The 13,587-nt window shown below is 43.1% G+C and overlaps 1 protein-coding gene across 3 annotated transcripts in view; it reads right to left on the bottom strand.

The window, feature by feature from the left end:
• Positions 1-12,482, bottom strand: part of CUL5 (cullin 5) — a 109,134-nt gene extending 96,652 nt beyond the window's left edge. For 2 of the 3 annotated variants that reach the window (XM_074400522.1, XM_003923744.4), the window contains exon 1: positions 12,006-12,481. Coding sequence is in view for 2 of the 3 variants with exons in the window: in XM_003923744.4 (XP_003923793.1) it covers positions 12,006-12,029 (24 nt within the window). In the remaining variant the exon portion in view is untranslated. Of the gene's footprint in view, positions 1-12,005 lie in introns of all 3 variants that reach the window. The other variant, XM_074400521.1, reaches the window with a different exon arrangement.
• Between the last annotated feature and the right edge of the window lie 1,105 nt (positions 12,483-13,587).

Below are 13,587 nucleotides of genomic sequence, written 5' to 3'. Positions count from 1 at the left end.
GCCACTAGTGCTCCCAGTTATGTGATTTTTAAAAACCCCATTTGCCAATCCCTACTAACCCAAATAATCAAAAAAAACTACTGTACAGTTGGACCTTGGTATCTGTGAAAAAAATGATTCCAGGACCCACCCCGTCCACTCCCCTCTACTTCCCGGAATACCAAAACCCATAGATGTTTAAGTCCCTGATATAAAATGGCATAGCATTTGCTTAATACCCATGCACGTCCTCCCATATACTTTAAATCATCTCTAAATTACTTATAGTACCTACTGTAATGTAAATGCTATTAAAATAGCTGCTATACCAAGGTCTGTATGTATTCAATACAGATGCAATTTTTTTCCTGAGGTTTTTTTTTTTTTGAGATTACTGCTATTTATAGATACAGAAATGGAGGCACAGAGATGTTAAGTAACCTGCCCAATACCACACAGCTAGCAAATGACAGAACCTGGAGAACAGAAGCAGAGTGGCTCCAGAGGCTGAGCTCATAACCACTGTTACATTGCAAGTACATTACATGCATTAATCAGGGATTCATAAAACCTTTCTTATATCAACAAGTGAGGTGGCTTAATAAAAATAAAAAGTGTGTGGGTGCCATACTAAGCGCATATATATGATGTTTCTCTCTCTCTCTCTCTCTCTTTTTGAGACACAGTCTTGCTCTGTCACCCAGGCTGGAGTACAATGGCATGATCTCGGCTCACTGCAACCTCCGCCTCCCAGGTTCAAGTGATTCTCCTGCTTCAGCCTCCCAAGTAGCTGGGACTACAGGTGTGTGCCACCATGCCTGGCTAATTTTTGTATTTTTTTTTTTTTTTAGTAGAAACGGGGTTTCACCATGCTGGCCAGCTTGCTCTTGAACTCCTGACCTCAGGTGATCCGCCTGCCTCCACCTCCCAAAGTGCTGGGATTACAGGCATGAGACATCATGCCCCGTGTTTTCTGAATATTTCTGATCCTTGGTTGGTCGAATCTATAGACGTGGAACTCATGAATATTGAGGGATGACTGTATATATTTGAATACCAATAATTCTCACGACTGTAATTCTTACTACATTCCAGCCACAGCAACCTTTTAAAGGTGTTAAACAGGTCAGCTCATCACTGCACCTCAAGACCTTCGCCTTAGAATGCAGATCATCAGATCTCAGCTCCAATGTCACCTCAGAGAGGCCTCCCAAACCAACCTAAGAAAAATGCCCTTCCTCCATTCCTCTCTGCACATCCAGAGACAAAGTATTAAGATGGTAGAAGAGAAACTCTGATTGGCTATGAGACTGAAATGTTAATTTGGACTTAACAGGACTTTTAAGAAAAGCCCAGGAGAGCTATGCAATCCGAAATGTCACATGTGGCAGAAGAAGAACATTAAACAAAAAATAGTCAAAAGCAGTCTTTGGGGGAATAATTATTTTCTGTTGCAAGTAAGTGAGTAAAATAGTGGCTCCACCTTCTGAACCCTCCTTTTTTGAGACAGAGTCTCACTCTGTTGCCCAGGCTACAGTGAAGTAGCATGAACACTGCTCACTGCAGCCTTGATCTTCTGTGCTCAAGCAATCCTCCTGCCTCAGCCTCCCACATAGCTGGGACTACAGGTATGCATCAACATGCCTGGATAATTTTTAAATTTTTTGTAGAGACAAGGTCTCACTATGTTGCCTAGACTGGTCTTGAACTCCTGGGCTCAAGCGATCCTCCCACCTGGGCTTCCCAAAATGTTGGAATTACAGGCGTGAGCCACCACATCTGGCCTTGAACATTCTTATCATGTTGTTTTCATTACTGCCCTCATTACCAGCAAAAAACTACGCAAGGGTATTTTTTAGTGTCCTTATTCATCCATCAGGATATAAGGTCCAAAGTTGGAGAACTTTTGTCATATTTACCATTGTATTATCACCAACACTTTTTTTTTTTTTTTTTTTTGAGACTGGGTCTTGCTATGTTGCCCTGTCTGGAGTGCAGAGGTACAATCTCAATTCACTGCAGCCTCAACCTCCTGGGCTCAAGTGAGCCTCCCAACTCAGCCTCCTGAGTAGCTGGAACTACAAAACTGTGCCCCACCACTCCCAGCTATATTTTTATTTTTTGTAGAGATGAGTTGCGTCATGTTGCCCAAGGCTGGTTTAAAACTCCTGGGCTCAGGTAATCCACCCACCTCAACCTCCCAAAATGCTTGGATTACAGGTGTGGGCCACCGTATGCAGCCTCACTAACATTTAAAATGGTATCCAGTACAGCATAAATGTTCAGATTTTTATGGAATGAACAAACCCGTTACACTGATCAATTACCTTTGATATTATTTGTTTATGTACTCCATGGATATGACCAAGCCAATGTTCTCTATTTTATTTTTAATTTTTGTAGAAGTAGTAGGTCTTTCTATGCTGCCCAGGCTAGTCTCCAACTCCTGGCCTCAGGTGACCCTACTGCCTTGGCATCCCAAAGTGCTGGGCATAAACCACTGCATCCAGCATCTGACAAGTTGTATTCTACTTCAGGTTTTGTTTTGGTTTTTTATTTATTTATTTATTTATTTTTTATTTATTTATTTATTTTTTTTGTACAAATGGGGTTTTCCGGGCTGCTATCAAACTCCTGGCCTCCAGCAATACTCTTACCTTGGCCTCTCTGAAATCACTGGGATTACAAGCATGAGTTACTGCAACCAGCCATACTTTCTTTACAGAGCTTATCAGGCATCTATTTCCTCTACCTACTAACCAAGGCCAGAGGCAAATGGCTTTTAATGACAACTGGGTTTACCAGGACACTAGGCAAAACATTTATTAAGAGAAACCTCAGGTGGGCATGGTAGCTCATGCCTGCAATCCCAGCACTTCAGGAGGCCAAGACAGGAGACTGCTTGAGCCCAGGAATTCGACACTAGCCTGGGCAACATGGGAAAACCCTGACTCTACAAAAAATTTTTTAAATGAGCTGGGTGTGGTGGTGTTGCACTTGTGGTCTCAGCTACTTGTGAGGATGAGGTGGGAGTATCACCTGAGCCTGAGGAGGTCAAGGCCGCAGTGAGCTGTGATTGCGCCACTGTACGTGGGAAACAGAGTGAGACTCTGTCTCAAAAAAAGAAAAGAAAAGAAAAACCTCTCTGGCTGGCACTTTTTTGCTCATGCCTACAATCCCAGCACTTTGGGAGGCCTACGCAGGAAGATCACTAGAGCTCAGGAGTGGAGACCAGTCTGGGCAATATGGTCAGATCTCATCTCTATAAAAAATTAGCCAGACATAGTGGTATGTGCCTGTAGTCTCAGCCACTCAGGAGGCTGTGGTTGGAGCATCACTTGAGCCCAGGAGATCAAGGTTGAAGTGAGCCATGATCACACCACTGCACTCCAGCTTTTGTGACAATGAGACCCCATCTCAAAACAAACAAAAACAAAATCTTTTTACTAGAAAGATGCCTAGTATCCTCTACCTTCCAGCAGTCTAAAATTCCCCTCCTCTAATCCACTGAAAAATGACTGATCTAAATTTATCCTGAGCTGCCACTTCCTTTTAGAAGTTTTAATTAACATAACCATCTCCAGATTATGGTAACTATTCAATCATTTATTTTCATAGAAGACGAAAGAGTCTCCCATTTATATGCATCACAGTTTTATAGTTACTGATTAGTCCACTATTCCCTCTCCCATTCCTACTCATGACCAACACAGACACCTCTGAAATTCATTTTCTCCCTAGGCTGTGTCAAATGCAACCATCTCTTTCTAGGACAGTACACTGAAGTGAGGGAAGGCTGCTCTAAGGCTCATGTCCCTCTCAGATGTGTGTTTCAAGAGGGCAATTTCTATCAACCCAATGAAAAATTGACAAGTTCTTAATGAGGTTCTCATTTATGTTTAACATACTTTTTAGAAATACTAAAAAGAATTCTCTGGTTACGTATCTTAACCACATTCACTGACAATATTCAAATATTCGTATCATATCCATATTCCTTGCCAAGTGTGATCCTGACTCTGTGCTTTTGCACTGGCTGTTTGCTCTACAAGGAACTCTTCTAAATATGTACATGACTTGCTCCCTTGCTTCATTCAGGTCTTACCTCAAATATCATCTCCTCAGAGGTATTCTCTCACTGTCTTATCAAAAATAAGCCAGGCGGCTCATGCCTGTAATCTCAGCTACTTTGGGAAGCTGAGGCAGGTGGACCACTTGAGGTCAGGAGTTCAAGACCATCCCAGCCAACACAGTGAAATCTCGTCTCTACTAAAAATATAAAAATTAGCCAAGCGTGGTGGCACGGGCCTATAATCCCAGTTACTCAGGAGGCTGAGGCAGGAGAATTGCTTGAACCTAGGAGGCGGAGGTTGCAGTGAGCCGAGATTACGCCATTGCACTCCAGCCTGGGCAACTGAGTGAGGCTCTGTCTCAAAAAAAACAACACCGAGCCCTCTCTTCCTTACGCTGGATTTTTTTCTTCATAGTACCTATCACAACTTGACTTATAGTATGTATTTAATTGTTTATGTTTATTGTTTCCATTACCAACAAAAATGTAAATTATACAAGGGCAGGAGTTGTCTGCCTAGTTTATCTAGTTAGAATTAGGAAATACTAAATTCTTGTTCAGTGAATTTATTTACCATAGACTTAATTTTTCCTGTTACGGTTATGGTTTCAATGAACAGGATGTCACTGGCACAAATGCCCTCATCTATGGCCATCTCACAAGCAGATTATGAATACACAGAAAAGAGAATAACTTCATGTGCAAAAGCCAAAAATAGACTTAGGGCTTGAGAATATCTCTGCTCACATAGTTTGCAAATATTCCTCAGTAACTACAGAACTTTATTTCAAACCCCCTTGCCTAGCACTGAAGGCCCTTTGTAATCTGATCTGACATTCCTTTTACTCCTATCTTTCTTGCTGTTTCCATGTATTCTGGGTTTCTATGCTGCAACAATCCCAAGGAACACTACTCATAAAGACTATCTAACACAGCATGCAGCTCTGCTTACACTGCAGCCAAACTAATCTAGCCTAGATTCCTACCAAATTTTCTCCTAATCACCACCTAAAAACAGTTTACCCATTATTCAAAATCCAGCTTCAACATTTCTCCAAAAAATCTTCACTGATCATCCCACCAGAAATTATTTCCTCAATTTGTGAGGGACTATACAGCAGTTGGTAACACATCTGAAACTTCTGGCTTATAGTAAATCATTAGTACTTTTTAGTATACGGTAAATTCCCAAAGAGCATGGACATGTATCTTTGTATTCTACATGGTACATTGCATACGGGTGTCAATAAAGTTATTTTAATAATGAATAAATCCTACAGGCACTTTTTGTTGTTGTTTTATAGAGACAGGATATTCCTATATTGCCCAGGTTGGCCTTAAGCAATCCTCTCACCTCATCCTTCCCAAGTGCTGGGATTAGAGGCATGAGCCACCATGTCCGGCGGCTATAGACATTCTGAATCACTGCTTTCCATTTCCGTTTTCTTTCCTCTTAAAGGATAAAAGAATTTCCCCTGAGAAAAGTAGTATGAATCATATTTCAGTTTAAAGTTTGAGTTCTCTTGTGGGTTGATTGTATACTATTACCTTCTTGTGCCTCCAACTCACTAGATCTAATTGGAAGGAAAGAGAAAGAGAGATAATAGTTATTAGGGAGAAGATGACCTCTGGCATGCTATTGAGCCAACAAGTAACCAGCCAGGTAGGGGTGTGTGAGCACACATGTATGAGAGAGAGAGACAAAGAGAGAGAGAGACAGAGAGATAGAGACAGAGAGAGAGAGAGAGAGAGAGAGAGAGAGAGAGAGAGAGAGAGAGAGGGAGAGGGGGGGGAGTGGGGGAGAGAGGGAGGGAGGGAGGGAGGGGGAGAGAGAGAGAGACTGACTACTAGTTATCAGGAGAAGACCCAGCTGGAAAGATCTCAAATAATTTGAATCATCAAAGGTATCTGAGCAGGAAAAGTGATATGGTGAGAAGTGTGTTTTGATCTAGAGCTCAGATCAGAGCTAAGAGATAAAAATAGCGAAATCATGGGAGTTAAGACTGTCCCAGAAAAAAAAAAAAAAAAAACAAAGATAGAAAAGGGCTGAATATAAAATCCTGAGAAATAATTATAGTAGGGGCAGGGGAGAGAAGTCAGTGAAAAACAAGTGATTTGAGAGAGAGAAGACCAAGGAGGGAATATCATAAAAACCAAAAGAGAAGCAGAGGAAATGAGCAATAATCCCAGAAAAGAGGATAAATAATATCACAGAAGAATCTCATTTGATAATCAGGAGGATGCTAGTGCTTTTACGACTGACAGGTTCTATACAACTGGGTGGGAGAGAAGAGTGAGCCGTATCACAGTAAGTCAGAGGGCAAAGAATTGTAACGGCAGCAAACGGGCTGCTTTTCCAAGAACTGTGACAGTGAGAAACTGACAAAAGTTTAAGGCAGAGTATAAGTTAAGTTTATATGAGGAGGCCAAGCACAGTGGCTCATGCCTGTAATCCCAACACTTTGGATAGAGAGGCAGGAGGATCATTTGAGGTCAGGAATTCGAGACCAGCCTGGCCAACATGGTAAAATCCTGTCTCTACTAAAAATACAAAAATTAGCTGGGTGTGGTGGTATGTGTCTGTAATCCCAGCTACTCAGGAGGCCGAGGCAGGAGAATCGCTTGAACCCGGGAGGCGGAGGTTGCAGTGAGCAGAGATCGTGCCACTGCACTCCAGCCTGGGCAACAAGAATGAAACTCTGTCTCCAAAAAAAAAAAAGAAGAAGTTTATATGAGGCAACACATGAACTTTCTTACAGGCACAGGGGTGAGAAAAAGGGAAACAAAAAAAAAAGCAAGAGGAGACATACCACCAAGTCCTGAGGGGAAGACGAGGACTGAACAAGCAGAAGGAAGCAATTTGGGAGACAGCCGGGAACAGAGGAGAGTACAGGAGAAACAAGCAAAATGTGTGCTATCAACCAAGGAAGTTAAGGGCACTTCAAACAGCTGGCTAAAGTACTGTGCTAAGAATTAAGAGGGCTGAGGCTCAGCAAAAAAAGGTTTGAACGACTGCTGTTTGGAGTAGAACAGTAAACTGGAAATGAAAAAAATGAGCACTAAGGGCCTAGATGTTAATTGCAAAAGAAAAGGAACATCACATGTTCAAAGTAATCTAAAACAGAAGATGAAATTATAATATCAGATTCCTACAAACTTTGTAAGGAAAAACAACAAAGATAAAGTAGTTATATGGAAAGGTTTTCAGAGATATAAAACCCCAAAGCAGTTGATAATTGTATATGTCAAAATGTACTACACACATCTTTACATAGCTGAAGGACTTCTAAGATACAGCAATAGTTGACCTGCTTTAAACAGACAATAAAATTATTAGAGCCAAATTCCAATATTAAAAAAGAAAAAAGGCCAGGCACAGTGGCTCACGCTCGTAATCCCAGCACTTTGGGAGGCTGAGGTGGGTGGGTTGCAAGGTCAGGAGATCGAGACCATCCTAGCCAATATGGTAAAACCCTGTCTCCACTAAAAATACAAAAATGAAACAGTGAAACCCCATCTCTACTAAAAATGCAAAAATTAGCTGGGCATGGTGGTATGTGCCTGTAGTCCCAGCTACTGGGGAGGCTGAGGCAGAAGAATCCCTTGAACCCAGGAGGCAAAGGCTGCAGTGAGCCAAGGTCGTGCCACTGCACTCCAGCCTGAGCGATGGAGCATGACTCTGTCTCAAAAAAAAAAAAAAAAAAAAAAAGCTGGGTTTGGTGGTGCGTGCCTGTAGTCCCAGCTACTGGGGAGGCTGAGGCAGGAAAATCGCTTGAACCCAAGAGGCAGAGGTTGCAGTGAGCTGAGACCACGCCATTGCACTCCAGCCTGGCAACAGAGCAAGACTCAGTCTCAATTTAAAAAAAAAAACAAAAAAAAAAAAACTTTTAACTTCTAAGTCACACTTTAAGAAAGTTTTGACGCCTGTACTCCCCGCATTTTGGGAAGCCAAGGCTGGCACATGGCTTGAGCCCAGGAATTCAAGACTAGCCTGGACAACATGGGGAAACCTCGTTTCTACAAAAAATGCAAAGAATTAGCCAGGCATGTCGGTGCATGCCTGTACTCCCAGCTAGGAGGCTAAGGTGGGAGAATCATCTGAGTCCAGGAAGTTGAGGCTGCAGTGAACCATGATTGTGCCAGTGCACTCCAGCCTTGGCATTGGAGTATGACCCTGTCCTGTCTCCAAGAATAATAAAAAAAAAGTTTTGACTCTTTCAAAACATATTAGCTAGCCCTCTGAACTCTGTGTCCTCCACAAATTCAATAAACTTAACTTTATTCAGCTTACTGATAAAGCAAGGACGTATACTTTCAGCAGGACACTGAAGGCCTCCTTTAAGGATTGATGATTTACTATCTTTCATTGTCAAACAACTATACCCTTCAGGGTATAGTTCTCATCAAGCCCATAGTTCTCCATTTTGACCATAGGACATGATAACATTGTCAAAAATGCTCTGGTGAAATCTAACTATACAATGTCAAAGGCATTTTTCTAATGAACCAGGTTATTAATCCCATTAAAAAGGGAAATGAGGCTAATTTAGCCACTCCCCAGCCAGTTCTGTTTCTATTCAAAGTAGCACCAGCCTTGATTTTAAATAATCCTACAAATTATGTTACAGAACTACCCTGCAGAGGTCTCACTACATTTCTCCCAAAGACAAACTTCAGTCTTCCCACTTGATGATTAGTTTTTTTAATTTTTTTGAGACCAAGTCTCACTCTGTTGCCAGGCTGGAGTGCAGTGGCGCAATCTCAGCTCATTGTAACCTCTGCCTCCCAGGTTCAAGTGATTCTTCGACCTTACCTCCCCAGTAGCTGGGACTACAGGTGTGTGCCACCACGCCCCACTATCTTTTGTATTTTTAGTAGAGACAGGGTTTCACCATGTTGGCCAGGCTGGTCTTAAACTCCAGACCTCATGATCTCCCTTCCTTGGCCTCCCAAAGTGCTGGGATTACAGACATGAGCCACTGTGCCCGGGTGATGAGCTACTTTTTAAATGTATGAATAGTCATCCATCCTCATCCTCGGTCTCACTTTCCAGTTTTAGTGATGTTTGGTCAACCATGATCCAAAAATGTTAGACAAAAACATCCCAGAAATAATCAATAGATTTTATATTGCACGTTCTATACAGTATGATGAAATCTCCCACAGTCTGGCTCCACTGAGTATATCCATGTTGTATACCTTACTCGCCCATTAGTCACTTAGTAGCCCTCTTGGTCATCAGATCAGAAAAAAACAGTATATATGGGGTTTGGTATTGTTCACCATTTCAAGCATCCACAGGGGTCTTGGAATATATTCCCTGAGGATAAGTTGGGGGGCTGGGGTAGATGGTGGCAGGGGCTACTATATAAGGCAATCCCCCATCACCTCCCAATGAGGATATAAAAAGATTTTCTGGCCAACTTGAATACATAGACTTTGGTTACATATAGATAAAAGAATCAAATGTCCATTTATAATGTCATATTAGTTATACAACATTAAAATAATCCACTATATAAAATATTCATTTAGAAATTCAGCTTTTTCCCTTAATCAACATTTCATAAGTCACTGTTATTCAATCTTTCTCAGTGTAACATTGGCATCTGTCTTCATGTTCACTAGAGTAACTAAGTCATTTACTAGCTTCTTTTTTTCCCCCAAAGTATTATCACCTTCCCTTTATTTGTAAATGTTTGAGTTAAAACACTTTTTAAATTCTTGTGAGCTTTTAAGCCTAAACGCTAAGTGCCTGTTTTCTGTACATTCAGGCAGTTTTTCCATTCACAGGTCTGTGCTGTGGATATAGATTTAGAATTTCCACAAGGTAAGTATTTAACTAATATAGACCAAAGTAGCTTCCACAGGTAAGTACTTACCTAATATGGACCAAGGTAGCTTCCACAGGTAAGTACTTAACTAATAGGTGCCAAAATAGCTTCTCCTCTAAACAATCCTTTGAGAGGTTTTGTAAAAAGTAGAATAGTGACTTGCTCTTTGCTGGGAGTTATTTTTGTGGAGAAAAAGACCTTGCTTTACATCCAAGTAATCAACAGGTCAAAATTTCACAGAATCAGGGACAAAATTATTTCTTAAACACATTTAAATTAATAGCATAGACACTGTTTATGTAAACACACAGATGCATTAATAGGTGTCTTCAGAAATCAAACAAATTTTTTCTTCTTTTTTTTTTTAAAGTCTCATTCTCACCTGGGCTACAGAGCAGTGGTGTGATCACAGTTCACTATATCCTTTAACTCAGAATTATCAATAGCACTCATATTGTAGGAACACTGTGAAGACTAATGTATCTAAAACAATCCCCCCACCTTAGCCTCTCAAAGAGTTGAGATTATAGGAGTGAGCCACGGTGCCCAGCCCACAAATTTTCTTTCTGAACTAAAGCATGAGAACTTTGCTATACCATCATAAAAGAGAAAAGCAGAGTGGGATGGGTTACTCAACTCTCCTGAATTCGTTTTCTTAAAATTGTATTATATACTAATTAAGTGCCAGGCATGGTTTTGAGCATTATAGATACATCAACTAATTTAATCTTCACAATGTCCTATGATACAGGTGCTATTTATTGATAATGCTGTCCTACGCATAAGGAAACTTGCCCGAAGTCTTACAGCTTGTAAGTGATGGCTATTCAGGGGGTCTAATTCTAGGGACCCTCTCTCTTTTAAAGGGGGATATATGGGCTGGGTGCTGGGGCTCACGCCTGTAATCCTAGCACTTTACGAGGCCGACGTGGGTGGATCATCTGAGGTCAGGGGTTCAAGACCAGCCTGGACATCATGGTGAAACCCCATCTTATTAAAAAAAAAAATCAAATCAAAAATAAATAAAAGGGGATATACAGTACTGCCTCTTAGTAAAATTTGTTCTTCATTTTATGAGCGTCCCATCTATTAAACAATCAATATCAGTGGTCTAAAGAAGACATGATGGTTAGGTTTCTTTTTTATTATTTTCTAGTATTCATCCACATTGCCTGAAGGCATTAATGAGAGGTCTGAGGAAGAGGTGGTTCATCCTTTGTATTAAGTTGGTACAAAAGTAATTGTGGTTTTTGCCACTAATATTATGTTCTCTGAGTTAATCACTACCCCCATTTCTGTCAGTACTTTGAAGGCAAATGATTACTACAAACACATGCACAGAACATACTAGTTCCAAGTCTTCCTCATTCTTCTCCAAACGTTTAAACTGGTGGTGGAGAATCTGCCCTGTGGGCCTAGATCTCCCTTGCTATATAAAACTAACTTTAAATGTTGTCTTTGACAAGGTAAATTTCCTGCGCCCTAAAACGATGTAAGCGCTTCCTCAGTTGTTATCTGGTTGTGTCCTGTAACGGGTGGGAGTTAGGAAGGAGTTTCCTAAGGAAAAAAAGGAAAAAGATGAACTCGAGAATGGGAGAATTAGAAGGGAAGGTGTAACACGCAGAGAAGGGAGGAAGGGGGTGGAGTGGGAGGCACGGCTGGTCTGACTTGGAATTTCGAGAACAGAAATGGAAGAGGGGGGTCGAGTCACTGAAACCTGTTAGGCAGCATTTTCTTGGCTTTCCCTTTGATGCGTCTTAGACATTGCTTTACAAGAAACTGAGACCTCAGAGTCCTAACGGCCCAGCTGGTCAGGGCACCGCACGACCATTCATCTCCCGCTCGCGGCCAGAGCTGGTCCCTCGAAAGCATCACTCCCCTCCAGCGCCCAGTCAGGCTTTTCTCCCAGCGGCCGGTCGGCGGGAGGGACCACCAGAGCCTGTCGACCCCAAGGCCACAGACCCGCGTTCTCGTCCTCGCCGGCTGCCACCGCGGCTTCCCTTCCGGTGGACAACCCCTGAACACTCCCACGTTTCGCAGCCGAACCTCAACGGTGCCTTTCCCAAAGAGCCGAACCCGGCGGCTACAGAGTAAAACCCAAGCTGGAGTGAGGGTCTTACCTTTAACAGATTAGACGTCGCCATGTTCCTTCAACTTGGACTCTCGCGAGACGACGCGAGAATTCGCGGCGCTCCCGGCCAGGCCTCGACTGGACGCCGGAGTTAGCACCGGGGCCCAGGGCCCGCCGGCCCGTACCGGGGTGTAGTGGGTGCCGGGACGGCGTGCTGACAGCGCTGACCTCGTCCAAGCAGTGGGAGCTTCCTCACTCTTGTCCCCTACATGGTCAGCGGCGCTTCCCCACTCGAAAGAGCTCATGCAAGCGCTCAGGAAGACGGGAACGGCGAATGCTGAGAAGGGAACGAGAGTTGACCTGACTTGGAAGAGGAAGCATGGACTCCACGAGCCTCCCCGACTCCTTCGGAATAGCCTTTGTGGTTGCACCCGCCGCGGCCACCGCAACGAATTTAGCTCGGCTTAGGCCCCGCAGCTCAGGATCCGCGGCCGCGTCACGTGACGCAGGGGCGGGGACGCGCTCGGGAGCGAGCGTGGGAGCCTGGAAGCCTCGGTGGGTCCCGAGGCCGCGGCAGGGCGGGGAGCGCGCCCTCTGCTGGCAGGACCTGGCGTTTTCCCGCACCGCCCCTAAATACCGGACTGAGTGTTAAGGGAGGTGCATTGTCCTGAAATGCTTACAAATACTGTCTTCAATAACTGGTGCATAGAATGCGCCCAGTAAATATGTGTTGAGTGCACAAGCGTGTTGACTAGTAATGTTTATATTCAAGAGTGCCTGGCACTTAAATAAAATATTGTTCAGCGCTTTGGGAGGCTGAAGGGGAAGGATCACTTGAAGCCAGGAGTCCAAGACCCCCATCTTTCCAAAAAGTTTGGAAAAAAAAGGATTGTTCAGGGAATGAATATTAATCTTCGATTTTCTGAAGGCACATTATCCCAGAAGATCCTAAACCATAAGCCCCTACCTTTTACCCCTTCAGACCACAAACCACTGGCCAATGAGAAAATATAATTTACATGTAGAACCTACAGGATACCTGGTATTACATCATGCGTGTTTGCAAACAGCTTTCATACGGTCATAATGCGTAGAAATAAGTAACAGCTCTGCACTAAAAGCAGAGAAGAGGGATGAACCTACTTAAAGAAGGATGAACCTACTGAATAGTCAAGTAGCTAATACTTGTTTGTGCACTTGTATGTACTAGGCACTGGAAGTACCGGATTAAATAAAACACCCCTGCCCTCTTGTAGTTTATGGTCTAATAAGGTAGCCAAATATTAAGCATAGTTACACAAGTCAAATATTACTTAGTGGGAGTTGTGATAAACACTGCAGAGAGACCGGGTGCGGCTCACACTTGTAATCCTAGCACTTTGGGAGGCTGAGGCAGGAGGAACACCTACAGTCAGGAGTTTGAGACCAGCCTGGCCAGCATGGTGAAACCCCATCTCTACTAAAAATGCAAAAATTAGCTGGGCATGGCGGCAGGCGCCTGTAATTCCAGCTGCATGGGAGGCTGAGGCAGGAGAATCACTTGAACCCTGGAGGTGGAGATGCTGTGAGCCAAGAGCGTGCCATTGCACTCCAGTCTGGGCGACAGAGCAAGACTCTGTCTCAAAAAAAAA

Source organism: Saimiri boliviensis, chromosome 6 (assembly GCF_048565385.1).
Source record: "Saimiri boliviensis isolate mSaiBol1 chromosome 6, mSaiBol1.pri, whole genome shotgun sequence".
Classification (NCBI taxonomy): Eukaryota; Metazoa; Chordata; class Mammalia; order Primates; family Cebidae; genus Saimiri; species Saimiri boliviensis.
The sequence above is the reverse complement of the archived record's forward strand: the minus strand, read 5'-3'. Positions and strand labels throughout refer to the sequence as shown.